The 22,239-nt window shown below is 35.9% G+C and overlaps 1 protein-coding gene across 3 annotated transcripts in view; it reads left to right on the forward strand.

Moving 5' to 3' along the window:
• Window positions 1-14,983, forward strand: part of TSEN15 (tRNA splicing endonuclease subunit 15) — a 22,888-nt gene extending 7,905 nt beyond the window's left edge. Inside the window, exons 4-5 of one of the 3 annotated variants that reach the window (XM_023203459.1) lie at window positions 12,932-13,073; window positions 13,604-14,983. In XM_023203459.1, the coding sequence (XP_023059227.1) occupies window positions 12,932-13,073; window positions 13,604-13,624 (163 nt within the window). In that variant the 3' untranslated portion in view covers window positions 13,625-14,983. Of the gene's footprint in view, window positions 1-12,931; window positions 13,537-13,603 lie in introns of those variants that run through there. The other 2 variants (XM_023203461.1, XM_026448093.1) reach the window with 2 other exon arrangements.
• The last annotated feature ends 7,256 nt before the right edge of the window (window positions 14,984-22,239 follow it).

Genomic DNA, 22,239 nt, shown 5'->3' on the forward strand with positions numbered 1-22,239 from the left:
TTTTCTTTTCTTTTCTTTTCTTTTCTTTTCTTTTCTTTTCTTTTCTTAGACGGATTCTGGCTCTGTTGCTCAGGCTGGAGTGCAGTGGTGCGATCTTGGCACACTGCAATCTCCGCCTCCCAGGTTCAAGTGATTCTCCTGCTTCAGCCTTCTGAGTAGCTAGGATTACAGGCATGCACTACCACACCGAACTAATTTTTTGTGTTTTAGTAGAGACAGGGTTTTGGCTAGGCTGGTCTCGAACTCCTGACCTCAAGTTATCCACCCGCCTTGGCCTCCCAAAATGCTGGGATTACAGGTGTGAGCCACTGGGCCTGGCCTATCCCTTCATCTTTACTGGTTATTGCTAAATTGTTACCAAAAGGGTTATTACTAGTTTATACTTGCACTTGCAGTGTGTAAGTTTTCACGGACTGGGAGAAGATTTATAGCATGTGCATAACTGACAGATTAATTTAGAATTTGCTTCTGTGACTTCAGAAAAAAAATCCCAATGGGAAACATGGGCAAAGAATATGAACAGGCAACTCACAGAAGAGGAACTAGAATGCTCAAGTATGTTTGTAAATCAAGGAATTACAAATATAAAATGTGTTTGTCTGTGATTTGTCTTAACTTTGAAGAAGACTTTCAGACAGTTTGTTTTTATTGTTTGACAAAAATAAGGTACTGTTTAATGGGGAAATTTTGAATAGAACTACAGCTAGCACTTAGAGAGTCTGAACAATTTAGGAAAAGGAGCTCCCTCTCAACATACAAAGAAAAATGTCTCTTCACTAAGGTTCAAGGCTTGGTGAACAGCAAAGGCCAGCTTTTAGATCCACTTGTGCCAGGCACCCTTGTGCAAAGCACAATCTGCGTATCTGTACATGATGCCCTGCCCCTGAAGCATGTCTATGGAGTCTTAGGTTTCCATAAAGAACACTGTGAAAATTACTGCTAAATGGGTGGTGTCATTGAAGGGCTTTAAGCAAGGAAGTGAGGCTGTTGTTTATTCTATGTGGTTTTAAGAATACTTTGCATTTGCAGAGAATGTTACAGAATTTCAAAGTATTTCAAAATATTTTTACAAGTAGACATTCATTAAATCAGCAACAAAATCCCTAGTGGTATACAGGGTGTTTGTTTTATCCTAACTTTACATACAAAAAGCTGAGGTTAAAAGTATATTTTTATTTGTACCCCGACTTTTTCCAAAAGATAATAAAAGATTAAGTGAGCTGTACCAGGGTCTCAGCCTCATAGCTATTAGAGTTTCTCTTGCTTTATTGGTTTTTAAAAATATTTTATTATTAATGAAACTAGTTACGGAACACCACACAATACAAATGTATAGATTAATGAGTTATAAGGCAAACATCTAGAACTCTTGTAATTATAACTAAGTCAAGAAATAGAACTTTTCTAGGCACCTCACAAACTTTTCGATGTGCCCCATCCCAATCATAATCTTTCTTCCCCCCAAAAGTAGCCATTATTCTTTCTTATATAATAATAATGGGCTTTGGCCCATGTATTGTTCCCAGGACCTCTTAGCGCTAACTTTGTCTTTTGACTCTCACTCAAGAAAAAATGTTGGAATATCACTGGTGAGACTGATAATATTATCAGGAATATTAGTTTTATATTTAAAAATACCCTGCCAACTTTAGTACTCTATTGTTAGAAAAAATTACTTGCCACATAGTGTACAACCAACCTCAGCACACCAGTTGTAAATCACCATTTTAGACTCTGCTTCTTAGCTGCTTGAATATAGTGCTTTAAAAAATGCTTTGTATTCCTCAAAAAACCTTAAATAACATTTTTATTAGTAGGAGAGTTGGGTGGCATACATAGATGTAGAGCCAAAGGAGTTGGCAGTTTCCTGGAGCTACAATTTCTTATTATTTACAAAGAGCATACCACATAAGGCCTGATAACTGTCTCTTTTATTGTAGGAGACAAATTTTATAATCTGTTGTTTGTAAAACTGGACCAAAGTCTGTCATTTACATAGTTAACTACAACTTAGTTATAAAATATTTCCCTAGTGATGACAAATAGTCCCACTGTTTCAGTCACCACTTGACTGTTATGTGGCAGAGTGGCATGTATATTTATATGGTTTATTATTTATTTTATGGTGTATATGTATTTTCTGCCTCCTTGAAAGTTAATTGTTCTAGGCAGTGTTTAATGTGCCTTTTCTAAGAATGTGCTTTTCTAAGAATGCCTGAACAGTTTTTAGTGTCGGCTTCCCACTTACTTTCCCAGGCTTTAGACCTGGTAATTTTGTGTACATACTTTCTGGCAAGAGAATAGACAGATACCTTTACAGGGTGAATGTGTATTTGAATCACTGTGAGTGAATGCATTACTTTGAGCATAAGTACGGTTTGTGATTCATGTTTTCTGTAAAGCAGTTATATATGATATGTGATCACAGTTGAAACACTTTGTCATGTTTTTCAAGTTTCAGAAGGTCTTGTGTGTAACAGTCCTTATGAAAATATTGATTTAATGTTATTTCCTGATCTGTAATGGGAGAATACAATTGATAAAGTGCCCATTTCTGATTATCTAGTGGGAGGATTTTGCTGATGGAGTATGAAGTAATTAATTGCTAGTGTTTCTTGTTTCTCTCATCTAAAAATACTTCCTAAAGCTAATGTAAAATAATTTCTAGTTTGCATTATAATGCCATATTAAATTGTATATTTGCATGGCATCCATATGGAGAGTACTCTAGATTGTTTCTATGCTATATTGAATCTAAGGAATACATGAAGCAACTTTGGTAAATGACTGTAGAGGTGCAGTTTCCTCAGACACAGCAATGGAATAAAATCATATTCATAGATACACAGATGAAAGAGATCTGATGGATTTAAAGATGAGACAACAAGAGGAATACTAACTAAAACTAGTGACCTATCTTTTTCAGTGCTAAGATTGCAAATGAAGTCAAATTTATGTTCAGATAGCCTGATTAGCTTCACTTTGGACCACCTTGGGTCCGTTGGTATTTATTGAGTGCCCTAAATGGTAGAAGTATACTATACCGAAGTTAGGATAATAGTATTACACTTTTCTGTAATAGTAGTAGTACTACAGGTAGTTGCAAATGGGAAAATATCTTAAGTGACTTATACAGGAACTCAAATGATAAGGGAACAAAATGATTTTCTAGTCTTTAACTACTGGTAGGGTTTTTTCCCCCCCTCATAGGCTCTATGTTTCCTCCCAATTCCAATGTAAATTTTGTTTCTTCAGTAAGATACAAGAGGTGGGAAAACCTTAGTTGCCATATTTTAAGCTTATCTGTGGTTATATATAAGTTTAAAAAAAAGCTGAGTGAAGTGAAATGTCTTATACAATTATAAAATCCAGGCACAGTTAAGATACAGCTTTCTAAAACTTAATCTCCTTTTTTTTCCCCAAAGGATTGTAGTTCCTTCTTTAGTAATATGTGAATCATTCATCCTTTCAAACCTGACGAAATTATAAATGGTTCTTTCTTCTCAGTGTCAGAGAAGAATAGTGGATGGGAGAATGGAGCCTCTCCCATCACCGTTTTGTTCCCCTAGGACCCCAAATAGTGGCATTTCTTTTGTTTTTATTGTTTCATGGCAGTTGGTAACCTTTCTAAATTGAATACACTCAGCCATCTTATCTAAAACAAAAATATTTCAAAAGTTCTCTTGGCATCCGCATATTACTTGAGAAGTTTAGAAAAAGATGTAAACATTCAATTACCAAATTGCTCCTCTGTAAGCTCAGCTACCATGAAGCTAAAAGTCTAAGAGCTTTTAAAAGTTGGTTTGAATAAAATTATTTTGGCAAGATTATTGTACAGTTGAAGGAATTTATGCCTTAAGAGAAGTGAAAATAATTCTGTGCACATTAGAAATGAATGTCAGAGCCAAAGTTAGGATTCCTAGCCTGAGGTGCTTTGCTTAATCTGATGCTTAGCTTATTAATGCATATCACATCCTATTTCCCTCAATGTTGTTTTCAAAGGAATGTACTCTCTTTTTCTCATACATTGAATCCAATGAATTTTAGTTATTTTTTCTTTGTCAGAATTAATTTTTCCCAATATAGCTTTTAAAGACTGTCATTAGTAATTTTTCTTTTTTTAAAGGACGTGATTAAAGAACATTTTATTAGCTGTTTGTATTATCACAGCAGTAACCCAGATAATATAAATGGACAAATTATTTATTTTTAAATCCATTGCCTTTGTGTTTTCATGAGGAGAAAAAAAAACTAATATTTTAATACACTGAGATGTGTAGGGAAAATTAAAAGTTTATTTACTGGCCTTACCCTTCACTAAAAATGTTATAAATGTATTTAATTATACTTTTTATTTAAATATAATGAATATAAACATAATTATATACTATCTAGAGGCAAAATTTGGTTTTAGGATAGAATAAAAAGGTAAATTGCAAATTATTCCAATATTTTCTAAGTTGCTTATTTATTTATTGGCTGCCTGGGTTCAAGGGGTACAAAATATCATAGACTTTGCCTACAAGATGCTCACAGTCTAGAGCTGAGGTGGACAGACATTTACATCCAGTGTGATAAATGTAATGACAGATATGTACAGGGTACTGAGGAAGACCACAGAGGGAGGAGACCTAACTTCGACTGGTGGGATAAAGAGATGAGAGAGTCTGGAAAAACTTACTGGAGGACAAGATGTTTGAAATATGCAGGAACAAGGATGGGAATGGATACCCTGGTTAAAGTAATAATATGAGCAAGGTCTTGAGGGCTGAGAGGGCCTGAAATTTGCCGGTAGTTCATTATGACTGGGTATGTAGTAATGGCAGAGTACCTGCCTGCAGTTGGTGAGAAGCCCTAGATTGGTGTGGGGTGGGTGGAGAAGGAGGAGTGGGTATGTGTGATACAACAGAGATGGGAATGGAGAGAAAAGAAGTGGAGGAAAGGAGAGACAGACATAGAAAAAATATGAAAAAAACAAACAACTCTCCTCCTGGGAAGTAACAGTTCGGGAAAAGCAACCTCTTAAGGATTAAGGAAGTCAAAGGTAAGAGAAAATTAAATCAAGAGTTTGCCACTACAAAATCTTTAGGAAATCCTGAAACAAAGGTGAGAAGACTGAGTCAGGATATTAGGAATTGTAATGCTTGTTTCTGTTTTCTGTAATGGATACCAATTACAATGTGCAAATGTGTGAGGATATAGATGTTTAGCTATTAATGCAAGAACCTAATTTGGGGATTTGAGGAGGTTAAGTGACTAGGGCTCAGTCATCTGAGCTTTTCTCTTCATTATACTCACTCCCTAAGCAGCGTCATCTGGTTCCAAGGTTTTAAATATCATCGATATACTGATGACTCCCAAATTTTTATCTCCATCTCACCCTCTTCCATGAACTTCAAACTCATATATGTAACTGCCTATTTGACATCTCTACTGCGATCTAAAAAGACATCTCAAATTAGCATGTCCAAAAAGAAATCTTGATTTGCTCCTGTACTTTCTCCTTCTGTAGTTTTCTTTATGTCAATAAATGGCAACTGTATTCATTCTGAAGCTCAGGCCAAAAACCTTAGAGTCATTTTAAAATGTATGCACACACACACACACACACACACACACATATACACGCACACTTTATGTTTTAGACCAATTTTAGATTTACAGAAAAAAATTGAGCAGATAGTACAGAGATTTCCTATCTAAGTCCCAGTCGAGCAGTGTTTCCCCTGTTACTAACATCCTTGTGTTAGTATGGTATATTTGTTACAATTAACCAATATTCATACATTATTATTATTATTAACTGAAATTTGTCATTTACATTAGGGTTTTTTTTTATTGCACAATTCTATGGTTTTTGACAAATGCATAATGTCGTGTATTCATCATCACATACAGAATAGTTTCAGTGCCATAAACATTCCCTATGCTTCATTTATTCATCCCTCTCTTCACCCCCAAGCCCACCCCTGTCTGCCACTGAACTTTTTACTTTCTGTGTTGTTTTGTCTTTTGCAGAATGGCATATAGCTGGAATAATACAGTATGTAGCCTTTCAGATTGGCTTTCACTCAGCAATATGTATCCTTGCTAGCATGGCATTTTGGGTTTTAGCTACCCTAGTGGGCACACAGTGGCATCTCATTGCCGCTTTTTTAACTTCTTATGATTTCCTAATGGCATATAATGTTGAACATCTTTTCATATGCTTATTTGCCACATATGAGATGTCTGTTCAGAATTTTTGCCCATTTTTAAATTCGGTTTTCTTTTTGTTAACTTTCAAGAGTTCTGTGTATATTTTGAATGCAAGTCCTTTATCAGTTATGTGTTTTACAAATATTTTCTCCCAATCCATGGCTTATATTTTCATTCTCTTAACATTGTGTTTTGCAGAACAGAAGTTTTAAATTTTAATAGAATCTGATATAATTTTTTTTTTTCCTGGATCATGCTTTTGGTATTTTATCTAAAAACTCATCACCAAATCCAAGGCATCCTATTTTGTCTTATAGAAGTGTTATAGTTTTGCATTTTACATTAAGGTCTGTGATCCATTTTGCGTTAATTTTTATGAAAGATATAAGGTCAGTGTTTAGACTGATTTTTTCCAGGTGAATATCCAGTTACTTTAGCACCATTTGTTGAAAAAATGTTTCTTTCTTCATCAAATTGCTTTTTTTTTTTTTGTCAAAGATCAATTGACTATGTGGGTAAATTCTGAGCTCTCTATTCTATTCCATTGACCTATCTATTCCTTAACCAATACGACATGATCTTGACTACTATAGCTTTACGATAGGTCTTTTTTTTTTTTTTCTTTGTGTGTTTTTTTTGAAATGAGGTCTCACTCTTATGCCCAAGTTGGAGTGGAAAGGCACGATCTCGGCTCACTGCAACCTCTGCCTCCTGGGTTCAAGCAATTCTCATGCCTTAGCCTCTTGAGTAGCTGGGACTATGGGTGCGTGCCACCATGTCTGGCTAATTTTTGTATTTTTAGTAGAGGCAGGGTTTCACTATTTTGGCCAGGCTGGTCTCAAACTCCTAACCTCAAGTGATCCACCTGCCTTAGCCTCTTAAAGTGCTGGGGTTACAGGTGTGAGCCACTGTGCCCGGTTTGTAATAGGTCTTAAAGTCAGATAAAATCAGTCCTCTCACTTTGTTCTTTAACATTTTGTTAGATATTCTGACTCTTAGGCCTTTCTGTATCAATTTTAGAATCAGCTTGTTAATATCTGCAAAACAACATGCTGGGATTTTGAATGGTATTGCACTTACTGTGGATCACATTGAGAAGAATTGGTATCCAGGAATATGGACTATCTCTTGATTTATTTAGATCTCGTATGATTTCTTTCATCAGAGTTTTGCAGTTTTCCTCACATACATCCTATAAATATTTTTAGATTTATACCTAAATGTTTATCTTTTATGAAGCTAATGTAAATGGTGTTTTGTTTTTAATTTCAAATTCCAGTTGTTTATTGCTGATATATAGGAATACAGTGGACTTTTGTATATTATCCTTGTATCCTGTAACCTTGCTATAATCTCTTAGTTTTTATTCTTCCATTTTCTCATACCCCCAAATTAATTTATCAGTAAACCCTGTCAGTTCCTTAAAAACACATCCAGAATCTGTCCATTTCTTACCACTTCTCTACAACTGTTACCACTCTCGTTTAAGCTGCTATTATCTCACCTCCTGGACCTACTAAGTGGTCCTCCTTTAAAACACTTGCTATGTTAATGCTAGTCAACCTATTGCGTATTTGGTTTTCTTTGATTATCTACTGTCTGTTTTCCTCCACTAGAAAGTAAGTTCCCTAAAAGTGAGAACTTTGTTTTGTTTATTGGTATATCCCTAGGGTCTAACCTGGTACCTGGTACATGGTGCTGAGTAAGTATTTGTTGAAAGATTGGGTAAGCTATCTTAGGCTAACTGTGTTCCTGCAGCAGAGACTTGCTAAATAATACCTTAAAGATCATAAGAATATACTATAAGCAACCTTTTAAGAGTTTCCAAAAAATTAGAATATCTGCAAAATCTGCCAGGCACAGTGGCTTATGCCTGTAATCCCAGCACTTTGGGAGGCTGAGGCAGGCAGATCGCCTGAGGTCAGGAGTTCGATACCGGGCCAACATGGCAAAACCCCATCTCTACTAAAAATACAAAAAATTATCTGGTGTGGTGGTGTGTGCCTGTAGTCCCAGCTACTTGGGAGGCATAGTGAAGCAAAGGAATCGCTTGAACCCAGGAAGTGGAGGTTGCAGCGAGCCAAGATCACACCACTGTGCTCCAGCCTGGGTGACAGAGTGAGACTCTCTCTCTAAAAAAAAAAAAAAATATATATATATATATACACACACACACACACACACACACATACATACTTACATACATACATACACATGTATCTGCAAAATCCATCCACTGGCAGGATTTATCACCGTTTTCCACGCTTTACATTGTAACCTGCCAATGTTATGAATAACCTCTTTACTTTTTAGTTGAATTTCTTTTCATTTATATTCTCTCTGCCCTTTCACCCCTCGTTTTCCCTAGTGCCTTGGGAAAAGGACTTATATTAATTCTGGAGTAAAGGGTTACTAGAACTAGTTCTTTCTTTAGAACGTCTCTGCAGATATTCTTAGATATGAGATTTAATCCACAAATGCTACATACTTTCTTGAAGGACCGTCCATTATTATTTCCCTGTAATGGAAAAATATTGCCACTTTCTGAAAGCATAATCCTTATTACAAATTCATTATAATGACCACGATTTTATTTGAGTCCTGAAGTCTCATAACTGCAAAATGACTTCTGTCATTTGGCCTCTCTGCATATTAGGATGTGTGTCCTCACCTTACCTCTGTTAGAAATCTGCTGCTGGTGAAACCCTCAATTCTGGCAGCTTCTTTTAACTGATACAGCATTTGTTTTTCTCTTACCCTTAAAAAAAAGCTTGCAGTTTATTACAGAATGACTTCCCACTGGGGTGGATAGCTTGATTGTTCAGTAAACCCCCTCGGAATTTTAGCTGCCTTGATTTTTTACTAGGAAGGCATTGGCATGAATTTCAAGGAGGAGGTCTGTTATCCCTGAAACTTTTCTTTGGAACTGAGCCTGTGGATGAATAATGCTTCTTTGGTGCCTCTGGCACCAACTTAATTTTGCATTATGTTTCAGAGTTGCATTATGGTATGTCATTCCATTATATCATAATGAGGCAAATCAAGGAGTTATTCTCTTTTACTAATAAGGCTATAGCGTATATTATTTGACCACATTGAAGAGGAAAGAAGGAGATACTTTCTATGGGTTGAAATTAATACTACTTTTAACCCATGATACATTCATTTCAATAGCATTTGAAGTTAAAAGTAATGTGGTCTTCAACTTCTTGTCCTCTTTGTAAATCTCCAGAGATTACTTAGTCTCTGTTTTAGGATCATTACAGAAAAATCAATGCTAAGACTTATGGAAAGCATTTAAATATCTTGGACTGAAGGTATTAGCCAAATAGTATTAACTGTGTATTTGCTTCAGGCTTGTTTTCAAGTTAGATATATGAAGCTCTGGAATCACTTTTTTTTCTGTACACAGAGCTCCTCTGTGAACAGTTATGAGAAAGAAAAACCTGTTGTGAGCATCAAATTTTGTTACTGTTAATAAAATAGCTATTATTTTTGATATGTATTTTTCTTTAGGTGGGATTTTTCCCTTTAGATGTAATTGAGTTTAAAACTTGAAACTGTTATTATTAATACATAGATTATATTTTTCATATGTTGATTTCTATCCAGTATGAACTATAAAGAATTTTGTCGTTTATTATTGTAGATTTGTGTGATGAAACATACAATATTTCTAATGTTGTCACAATATTTCTCCAAAGAACTGAGCTATTAAAATTTATACATATAAGGAAATATTCTGTCATTTCTAAAGTAAGATTTCAAGCCATAAGCTTGTTAGAAATTAAGTGAGATTATAGTCTGGTGATACTTAAATGTTCTTGGGATCTTTACAATCATATGTGGTTTTTTAAGAACTTCAGAATCTTTTGTTACTGTTATTATTAATAGATTGAGAAAGTATAACCTGTTGACTAAAAGGCAAAGTAAACATTTGTAGAATTTTATGCAGTATCCTATAATGGAAGCAAACAAGAAAGGTCTTATTCTTGTTTGTTGATGAAAAGATGATGGCTTTGCTTTAAACATACTTGAAAAATCGACTAGAAGAGATCCTGAACAAGAAACTGTGTGAGACTTCTGGAGTGTACTTTGAGTAACAGAGGCAGATAAACTATTTTTTTTCTGTTACTACCGAGAAGATTCACTAGTAATTCACAATCCCTGCCCCCCGCCAACCAAGTACCATAAACAAGGCCTTAGAAATGGGAACTTCCATTTCATTTTTGACAGTGATTTCTCTCAACTCTGAAAACGAAACCCCTTTTACAACTTGGAGTTAGTTTTCAAATGTTAGGGTTTCCTGCGTGGGTATTTGGGGTAAGTATGAAAATGTTTTGCCGCTTAAATCAAAGAACTCCGGAAACAAATATAAATTGAGAACGGAAAAAGAGTAGTGAATAAGATGGAAATTTCTATTCTAAATTTCAATATATGGGCTAGAATTCCCATATAGTTTTCCTTAGGGAACACCCCCCCCCCCCCCACACACACACACATACAAACACACCTTCTGATTTAAATAACATTATATCTTCAGAAATGGAAAATGTGTAAAAGTTGTGTTAACAGGCTTCCTTCTTGTCTGTGTCCCATTCTCATCACAGTCTACCAGTTGGGGATGTTTAGAGAAATTTATCTTGTGGGATTGAAGTGGCTTTATGTGCATTATATACTGGGTTTTATGTATATTGCATACTGTGAAGTAATCATGATACATGATGACAACAAAAGATTTAGATGAGTTAAAATTTTAGTTGATCCATTATCTGTTTCTTCTTTTCCATCTTTTCCATCTTTGTAGAAAAAAATTAATTCAAGATGGACAGCCTATAAAAATTGATCTTTTTCTATTATTATTAATTTAGATATTGGTGTGCCACTTTTTTTTTTTTTTTTTTTTTTTGAGACGGAGTCTCGCTCTGTCGCCCAGGCTGGAGTGCAGTGGCCGGATCTCAGCTCACTGCAAGCTCTGCCTCCCGGGTTTATGCCATTCTCCTGCCTCAGCCTCCCGAGTAGCTGGGACTACAGGCGCCCGCCAACTCACCCGGCTAGTTTTTTGTATTTTTTAGTAGAGACGGGGTTTCACCATGTTAGCCAGGATGGTCTCGATCTCCTGACCTCGTGATCCGCCCGTCTCGGCCTCCCAAAGTGCTGGGATTACAGGCTTGAGCCACCGCGCCCGGCCGGTGTGCCACTTTTGAAGAAGGAAAATACTTAGCTACTAAAAGATTTGCGTTGAAGAAGCAATTGTGATATGCTGCCTTTTATCACAGTGTGATTTCCCATCAGTGCTGAGTAATGAAGTTTCTGATTAATATCTATAGTTGCTTTATCAGAATATCTTTCTCTAAAGTAAATCATTCTTATGAATAAGAATCTAGCTAATTGTAATATAGTTCAGCATAGGTGGAAATAATTTTTTAAAGACTAAGTCAATGTCTGGGATTCAGACTGTTTCAGAAAATAAACATTTTCTGTATTTCCACTAATGGCACAGTGTACCTTAGTACGTTTGGGTTAGTAGTCAGTGTTAGCAATAATCATGGAGGCAGGGTTATCTATAAATATTATATCCCAATTTGCAAGGTAGCAAAGCTGGTATATATACTACATAATATGACCATTTGACAGTTTTGACAGTTTACGAAGTTTTTTCATATATGCCATTTAATTGATTCATATAATAATCTTATGTGTAGACATAAGGGTGTACTACTATCTTCATTTCAAGTATCCTTGAAAAGACTTTCTCCATTGAATTGCCTTTGTACCTTTGTCAAAAATCAACTGACCAGGCTTATAGCAGGTTAAGAAGTAACTTATATGACAGTATTAACACAAAGGATGGGGGAACGAAAGAAGCTATATTGGAGTAAACAGTGACACCAGATAGTTAGGTGAAGAAATGAAGAATACCTGAAATATTAAATATGTGAATGTAAAAAGACCCTAATATATTTTCTTTCTCCTCTTAACTTTATAAAAAGAAAATTATATAAAGTAATAATTATAACACTGTATTACTGGGTTTAAATATATAAATGTATATGACAATAATAGCATAAAGGAGGAGGAAAGGAATAAAGCTCTATTGGAGCAGTTTCTATATTTTTTTAGAATCAAGTTAGTGTTAAGCTGAGAGAAATTGTGATAAACTAAGACGCAATAGTAATCTCTAGAGTCACCACTAAGAAACTCAAGAAACTATAGTAAAAAAAAAATTTATTAATTAAAATGGCGTACTAGAAAATACCTATTTAATAGAAAAACAAGGTGATAAAGGAGGGTGAGAGGAAGAAAAAAGACGTGATATATAGAAAACAGCTAAATGGCAGCCATGAATCCAACCATACCAATGTTAATTTTAAATTTGAATAAACACTCAAAAGGGCAGAAATTTTCAGATTGGATATAAAAACAAGATCCAACTATATGCTGTCTATAAAAGATATACTTCAGATTCGGAGACATAAATTTTGGAAAACTGTCAACTATTTCTATACCATTCTCTTTCCTTTCCTTCTGTGATTCCAATTATGTATATGTTAAACTTATTTGATACTATACCAGAAGCTTCTGATGTTATTTTTTAAAATTATTTTTTCTCTTTGTACTTCAATTTGGTTTCTTGTGACCTGTTTTCAAGTTTTCTAGTGCTTTCTTCTGTGTCTCATCTCGTCTAATTGAGTGACCGCAACTCCTAAGTATGTTGTGACTTTATTTTCAGGATAAGGGAGATCTTGAAGGCATCTCGAAAATTGCAAGGTGATCCAGATTTGCCGATGTCTTTTACTTTGGCCATAGTGGAGTCTGATTCTACAATAGTCTATTATAAACTTACTGATGGATTTATGCTGCCAGACCCTCAGGTCAGTTTTGAGGTAACTGACAGCAAGAAGTACAAAAAGAGGAAAGTTATGACATGATTTTAAGTGTGACTCAAGTCATTCACAGAACTGCCACTTCCTTTGCCATAGGGAAAATTCAAGAAAAAAAGTCTTGATTTTCATACCTCAGAAAATTGGTTATATTTTGTTCAAAGTAGCATGTTCCTAGTTATTGTTGCAAAAAAATTGATTTCCTTACTCTATGGAGAATTTCATGGTTTTCCAAAGTATTTTATGAAGTCATCATGCATTTAATTATTTAGTGAGTAACTGAGGTGGAATGTAAAGGCTAATAATAGTTGTAACTAAAAAAATGCTTCTTTAAGAAATGTTAAATTGGTTGACATTTTTACAGGAACATTTTAATAAGATAAATGTGCTATATGTGATTTCTTTACATACTTTGTTGGCATAATTTGGATAATTACATGAAATAGCTTTCTAATTTTGCTTTTGGATTACATTGTTTATTGGAGAAAAGTCCATCCTGATCTTTTTTTTTTTTTTTTCAGAATATTTCTCTTAGTAGATGACATCTATGTTTCCTGATGCTTGTTTTATTCATACAAGATTGGATTTGAGAACCATCAGACTGCTTCATCTTTTATCTCAGAGATAGTCAGGGTTGACTTAGATAGTGAGGGTTGACTTCCCCATTCCATAAGGTTTTCATTCTGAAGAATAAAACTTCCCTAGATAGAAGACTTTCTCCTTCTTAAAAAATAGAGTGATTTCTTTAAAACTTTCTTATCTAGAGACAGTTTAATTACAGTTGTATACAGATTTATGCCTAGGATGTGTTCAAATGGGTGGGACCTGTCTGCTGCTTTAGTCATCCCACACTCATAGTTGCCTCTTTGTTTCTTGCTGCCACTGCCAGCTCATTGTTGAGACTGCCATCTCTTTTTCTTGCTCAACTCTCCCCAGTGCGTTTTGGCCACTGCAGCTATGTTAGAATGGCATTTTAGATATACCTTGTCACCTACTTCTGTCTGCTTTTTCCTCTCCAGTAGAAAGTAAAAGATTTCTTTCAATTGGTCTTCCTGTTGCAATTACTGTTATTTCTCTTTTTTGGTTAACTTTAAATCAAAACTCAAAATGTGTTCATCCAGAGTGTAAACTTAAGTGTCTTGAGTAACAGGAACCAGAGACATGTTACCTACAAGAGTTTTGGGCTATCCTTTTCATTCTTATCACATATCATAGCTTGAATGTTACAAGAGTGTGGGAGAGTATCAACCTTAAAAATGTCTTCATTAATTAGACCCAGTTATTCCACTTTTGTTAATGTCTCTCAAATTGTACAAAGTATGAAAAATTATATGCACAAAGATATTCCAAGTGACATTACTTTTAGTAGCCCAAATTATAAACCACTTTAAAGTTTGGGGTAAAGATTGGCAAACTTTTTCTATAAAGGGCCAGAAAGTAACTATTTTAGGTTTTTAAACCTACTGTCTCTGTCATAACTTGTCAACACTGCTGTATGAAGCACAAAAGCAGCCACAGACAATACATAAACAATATGGGCATGGCTTTGTTCCAGTAAAACTTTATTTACAAATGTGGTGCCATAGTTTGCGTCCCTGCATCTAAGAAATAGTCAATAAACAGATATATACAAATGGTATATAATGTACTTACTAAAAATTAGTAATGAATATTATTAAAAGCATGAAAATGTTACATTAAGTAAAAATTGCAAGATGGAAAAGTGCATGAGTGGATGTAATCATGGCTGAAATAACAGACCAAGCATTCTATAAAAAGATAAAGTAAATCAAATTACTAACCAGTTATAGTGGGATGGGAGGCAGAAAATGGATGACTTTGTCTTTTCTTAATGTTTTTATTTGTATTACTTTTATAATAAAAATGTTTTAAAATTAAAAGGTGTCTTGAAATCTGTATTAGTTATCTATCATTGTAAAATAATATTACCACAAATGTAGCAACTTAAAACAGCACACATTTATTATCTTACAGTTTTTGTGGGTAAGGGACCCGGGCACAGATTAGTTGGGTCCTCTGTGAGGCTACAGTCGAGGTGTTGGGCAGGGCTGCAGTCTCATCTGAGACTTGACTGGGGAGGGGTCAGCTTTTTCACCCACATGGTTATTAGTAGCCTTCAGTCCCTTGAGAGTGCTCAATGCTTATGTGCCGTTGGCAGGAGGCCACTCTCAACTCTTTGCCACATGGGCCTTCTCAGTATAACTGGTTGCTTTCTCAAAGCCACCAAAGGAGAGTCTCAGCAAGATGGACTGTAGAATCTTATATAATGTAATCACATACATCCCGTCACCTTTGCTATATTCTGTTGGTTGGAAGCAGGTCATAGGTCCTGCCTACACACTAGGGTTTCATGGCTGATTAGGAAACAACAATAACAAGAATGGAAAAATGATGAAAATTAGGACCATCACAAAATAGTATAAAGCATCATTCTTCATCTGTAGTCATTCGTGACTCCTTCCTTTGATGGTATTTGAATTTCACTTTTATTCTTGGTGAAAGGTCTCCATAACTCCTTCAGGCTCCCTCTGCTTCTCCAGAAGACATGAAGATGCACCTATTCGGAACAATATGTGTTTTGGTGACTCTAGTGGAAAATCTGCAGGTCTAAGAATTCTAAAATAGTTTATGGTTAATTCTTAGGGTCTCTTGATTTCTTAAGTCTCTCATTTGATTCATTTTGAGGTCTTTCATTATAATTCTAGAAAATAGCATTTTCAGAAAGAAGTGTAAGGATAATGAATGTCAGATTTGTGTGTCAGATCTGTTGACCAGTGGGCTCCTATATAACTACAAAACCGAAAGTGTCATTTGGGATTGGCTGTGAAAGGTGCTTTCTCAACTCTTTAAAACTAGGATTCAATCCTGCTGTATGTCTTGCTATGTTTACTCTATTTCAGAATGTTCCCTGTGTACTTGACCAAAGTTGTTCTGTCCAAAGCCAGCCAGATACATCCTAACATGAATAATGGCCCAGAACTATTTGGAAAGGTAGGCCACCCAGCTGTGTATGTCTCATTTTAATGAAAAACTAGATAAAGTGATTTAAGTAATTTTGTAATTGAGTTTACATTTGTCTCCTTGTTAGACTGGACTCCTTAAGAACATAACAAGAAATCATGTATTTTTTAATACATCTCTGTATCCTGCCTCTTTGCACAGTAACTCACATATAGTGAACCGGCAGTAAATACTTGGCAAATGAATGAATGCTGATTATAGACATGTCTGATTATATAATGGCTTATTTTTTCCCTCAAGGCAAATAAAACAATTCATTTGGACACCAGAGGGCACTGCTAGATAACCACAGCATTTTCAGACTCTACTAAGAGTAGATTGGCTGGAGAAGTGATGCTCTTGAAAATTTATTTTCAATCTGTGGGAAATAGCATAATTAAAAATATAAGTAAGTTTTACATACTGACATCCCCTTTTTCTTTCTGGCATCCCTCTAAAATTATACTGACATTAAATATGTGACTTGATTCATGCTTTACTTGAAATGTAGATCTATATTTAGAAATAAAAGCCTGTTTGGAGTAGGGGTAGATGGGGTGGGATATACTGGCTAAGTGCTGGTGGTGAAAGATATGCATTGCTGCTTTAATACAAGCAGCTATGCCTTGTTGTATTATAATTCTCTTTATTCTGTTTTGGAGATACTGTGTTTTTTACAAATTGAAGGTTTGTGGCAACCCTACCTCAAGCAAGATTGTCAATGCCATTTTTCCAACATGTGATCATTTTGTATCTCTCTGTCATATTTTGTAATTCTTGGAATATTTTAAACTTTTTTATGATTATTATATCTGATACGGTAATCTTTTTATCAGGGATATTTGATGTTACTATTATAATTGTTTTGGTGTGCCACAAATTGTGCCCATATAAGACAGCAAACTTAGTTGATAAATGTTATGTGTGTTCTGACTGCCCTACCAACCAGGCTTTCTGCGATTTCTCTCCCTTCTGGCTTCCCTATTCCCTGAGAAACAGCAATATTGAAATTAGGCCAATTAATAACCCTACATTGGCCTCTATGTGTTCAAGTAAAAGGTAGAGTAGTAAATCTCTCACTTTAATTCAAAAGCTAGAAACGATTACACTTAGTGAGAAAAACAAGCCAAAAGATAAGATAGGCCGAAAACTAGGCCTCTTGTGCCAAACAGCAAGTTGTGAATGCAAAGGAAAAGTTATGGAAGGAAATGAAAAGTGTTACTCCAGTGAACACATGAATGAGAGTGAAACAGTCTTATTATTGATATGGAGAAAGCTTGAGGGGTCTGCAGAGAAGATCAAACCAGCTACAACATTCCCTTAAGCCAAAACCTAATCCAGAGCAAGGCCCTAACTCTCTCTTCAAGTCTGTGAAGGCTGAGAGAGGTAAAGAAACTGCAGAAGAAAAGTTGGAAGCTAGCAGAGCTTGGTTCATGAGGTTTAAGGAAAGAAGCTGTCTTCGTAACTTAAAAGTGCAAAGTGATGCAGCAAATCACTTTTTTGTGCATTTGTGCACAAAAAAAGTGATGTAGAAGCTGCAGTAAATTATCAAAAAATCTAAGATAATTGATGAAGGTGACTATATTGAATAACAGGCTTTAAATGTAGACAGAACAGCCTTATATTGGGGAAAAAAATGCCATCTAGGACTTTCATGGCTAGAAAGAAGCCAATGCCTGGCTTCAAAACTTCAAAGGATGGGCTAATTCTCTTGTCTGGGGCTAATGCAGCTGATGACTAAATTAAAGCCAATGTTCATTTACCATTCTGAAAATCCTGGAGTCCTTAAAAATTATGCTCAATCTGCCCTACTTATACTCTATAAATGAAACAATCATGCCTGGATGAAAGCACATCTGTTTACAGCATGGTTTACTGAATATTTTAAGCCCACAATTGAGACCTACTGCTCAGAAAAAAATATTTTTTTCAAAATAAACTGTTCATTGACAATGCACCTGGTCCCCCAAGAGCCCTAGGGACATATACAAGGAGATTGATGTTGTTTTCATGCTTGTGAACACATTATCCATTCCATAAGGTCCAGGAGTGATTTTGACTTTGAAGTCTTATTGCCGAAGAACTACATTTTGTAAGGCTGTAGCTGCTATAGATAGTTACTCCTGTGATGGATCTGGGCAAAGTAGACGGACAACCTTCTGGAAAGGATTTGCCATTCTAGATGCCATTAAGAACATTTGTGATTCATGGGAAGAGGTAAAAATGTTTGAAGGATGTTGATTCCAACCCTTGTGGATGACTTTGAGCATTCAAGACTTTAGTGGAGGAAGTAACTGTAGATGTGGTAAAAATAGCAAGGGAATTAGAATTGGAAGTGAAGCTTGAAGATATAAATGGATTGTTATAATTTCATGAGACAACCTGAACATATGAGGAGTTGTTTCTTATGGATGAGCAAAGAGTAGATTCCATCTACTCCTTGTGCAGATGCTGTGAGCACTGTTGAAATGACAACATATTTGGAAAATTACATAAACTTAGTTAATAAAGAAGCAGCAGAGTTTGAGAAGATTGATTCCAATTTTGAACATTTTACTGTGGGTAAAATGCTATCAAGTAACATCAGAGTCTACAGAGAAATCTTTTGTGAAAGGAAGAGTCAATGATTTTGGCAAATTTCATTGTATCTTATTTTAAGACTTTACCACAGCCACCGCAACCTTCAGCAAGCACCACCCTGATTAGTTAGCATCCATCAACATCAAGGCAAGACTCTCCACCAGCAAAAAGATTATGACTTACTGAAGCCTCAGATGATTATTAGCCTTTTTCGCAATAAAGTATTTAAAAATTAAGGTGTGTGCATTGTTTTTTAGACATGATGCCATATACTACATGTTCGTGTAAATGTAAGTTTTATATGCACTAGCAAACCAAAAAAATTGTATGACTTGTTTTATTGCAATATTTACTTTATTGCAGTGGTCTGGAACTGAACCTTCAATATGTCCAAGGTATGCCGGTATAAACTTTTCTGTAAAAGGGATGCCCTCTTTAGCTGGGGCATGAAAGAGGGAAATGGTATGTGAGGATTTCTCTCTGGTGCTGCCTTTGCCTTTCTTTTCTGGATTCCCTAATCAACGTGCCCTCTGTGCTGGGGCAGCTCAGTGGAATGCTAAGCTAGGTCCTATGGCTCCAGACTAAGTATTTGCTTCTCCTGGCTGAGCCTCTTTAGAAGAATAAGTTACTAAACACCATAGATCTCTTGTCAAGAACATGAAGGAAGAGGTACTTTGGAATTCAAATTTACAATTAGAATAGAAGAATAATCTGCAAAGTTCATGTTGTCAGCATTTTTATTTTTATTTTTTATTTTTTACTAAAACAGCTTTTCCCTTTTATAAGTCTGGAACCAAATGACTTAACCAAAACTTCATGGTGTTTCATCTCTTTCTGAGTATTTCTATTCTGAATTCCTCTCTGAGGTCACTTTTTCCACTGCAGCCCCTAGCAGGAGGCCTCTTCACTACTGCAGCACAGTGGTTCCTGCCAAAGTTTATAGTTCTTCTATACAGAAGCTCTTTATTCATCTGCCATATTTTACCTTGAGTGTTTACATGTGCAGAATGATGTGCTATCCTCTGAACAATTAATAGTACAATTTTCCCTTCTTTCTGGCCAATAACTCTTCTGTTCCTTACCACCCCCATTCTTGCAGCCTAATCCTCTTAACGATCCTTGGATAAGAACTGCTTGTACTCACTAAGGAAAGTGGATGGAAAAATCAAATGTCTAGTAGGTTGATGTGCTATTATAATGTTTAAATGATTCTGAAAATTTTCCCAAAGCCAATTTAAGCAAAATCAGAGATTGGCCTTTTAGGTTTCTGGGTACTAAGTGGAAGTAATAAGAAGTATTTTATTAAATGTTATTTATTTATCAATTTATCTTCAGACATTAACTGGTATCTTAGGTAGGACAACCATTACAAAATACCATAGGCTGGGTGGCATAAACACAGAAATTTATCTCCTTACAGTTCTGGATGCTGGGAGTCCCAAATTAAGGTGCTAGCAAGGCTCTTTTCCTGGTTTGCAGATGGCAGCCTTCTGGCTGTGTCCTCACATGGCCTTTCCTCTGTGGGGCATGGCGAGATTGAGAAAGAGAGAGAGAGAGAGAGAGTCAGAGCACGTGCAAGTGCATGCTCTCTGGTGGCATCTTTTCATCTTCCTATAAGAACACCAGCACCATCAGATTAGGGCCCCATCCTTATAACATCATTTAACTTTAATTGCCTCCCTAAAGGCCTTATCCCCAATTCCAGTCACATTGTGGGATAGGATTTCAATATATGAATTTGAAGGGTACATAATGCAGTCCATATAAACTGGGCTCCTTCTCTGTGCTCAGATACTGTGGTAAGTCTAGGGATACAAAGATTGGTGAGACATGACCTCTGCCCTCAAGGAACTCAGGCAATTACAACTCTCTTTAGCCAAAATTCTAAACACCTGTTGTTAGTGTGAATTGAGGAATACTTGTCTTGCAGTGTATAAAGTTTGTGTAGTTTACTTAAGGGTGAAGGGGTTCAACAACTTACGATAAATAGTTTTCAAACAATAATCATATGTGTATTGTTTGTCCTAAAGGTCTCAGCATTGGATCATATGCAAAGAAAAAGTGCACAGTGAACCTCTAAGGAGCTTATTGTCTCGCTTGAAAGGAGAAAATCTAGGTACAGAATAATTCGAGAGCATTACAAGGACAATATTATATATAAATGCAAAATTATAATCATGTTGTACTTTATTCACTACTGCGTGCTTCAGAACCCTATATCTTGATGCTCACAACAGAGCTGATGCTACTTACATGTTATTAACTTTTTATCCTCATAAGAGAGAGAAATTAGGGCACAAGTGGTTAACTAATAGCTCCATGTAGTAGCAAGCGAATGGAGTGGGTAATGCAGATTAGATCCAGGTCTCCTGATACCTAGCACTCTATTGTTTTCAGAATATTATGTTGCCTTTTTCTTGTATGCTGCAGAGAAATATATTAGTGTGTGCCAAAGAGTCTTTGGGAGGAAAAAATTATTCAGTCCTGGAGGGAGTTAGGAAGTGATTTTGGGATCAATTACATTATCCTCTGATACTTGAACAAATGTATCAAAATGTCAAGCTGTTTGTGGGCAATTCTGAAAAACATATTCATAAGCAATGTATTTACAGAGTTTTATTGCAGAAGATAAACAGATTCATGCTCACGCTTTTATGTTGGCAAACCTAAAACAATATTTAATAGTAAATACAGAAGAACTCATAAGGTTTCTCTGCTTGTTGACACTAAATTTTGTGCTGGCACAAACAGAAAATCCAGAAACTTACAAATGATCATTTCACCTCAATGAAGAAGGGTCTTGCACCCCAAGTATTCCTCAGATCTGCCTGCCAGTGCTTGGAATCCTAACATAATTCTGTTTCTTAATCATGAATCAATAATCCAATTTGGTAGCACCTTCGTGGGTAAGACATCGTGCTAAGATCTGGGGGAGAGACAATTCCAAATATGTTATTATTAGATTCAATAGGTCAGATTAATCAGCTTAACTGTTACAAGAATATTTAAATGTTTATTCTCAATTTCTATACTTACATCATTGCAGAGCAGCAATAGTTTGTGGATTGATACCTGTGTATGAACCAGACTTTAAGTGGCATGTGTTAAAAGCTTTGATGAGAAATGAGAGCCTGAACCCCAGTTCTAGGCACATGCCCAGTTCTAGCCAGCCTGGGCATATTAGTCAGGATGGGTTAGATTATTATGCAGCAACAGCCAGCGAGTTCATTTAACAAGTGTTTATTGCTTGCTCACTTTACATGCCCATTGACTGAAACGGCCCATAACATGCCCTTTACTCTGGAAATCAGAGTGACAGGGCCTTCATCTGAAATGCTGTCAGTTCCAGCTGCAGGAGGCAGAGTGCTGCAGTGTTGCTTACTGCAATTAGGAAACAGCCCATGTTACTCCTGTCCACGTTTCACTAGCCAAAGGAAGCCACATGACTGGCCATGATGTACCTCAAGAAAGAGGGAAAGTGCAAATCTGTCATGTTCCTGGATTGAGGAAAAGGAATATTCAGAGAGCAGCACTTCCAGGTAATAGAAAGGAGAGG

This window comes from Piliocolobus tephrosceles, chromosome 1 (assembly GCF_002776525.5).
Source record: "Piliocolobus tephrosceles isolate RC106 chromosome 1, ASM277652v3, whole genome shotgun sequence".
Taxonomy (NCBI): domain Eukaryota; kingdom Metazoa; phylum Chordata; class Mammalia; order Primates; family Cercopithecidae; genus Piliocolobus; species Piliocolobus tephrosceles.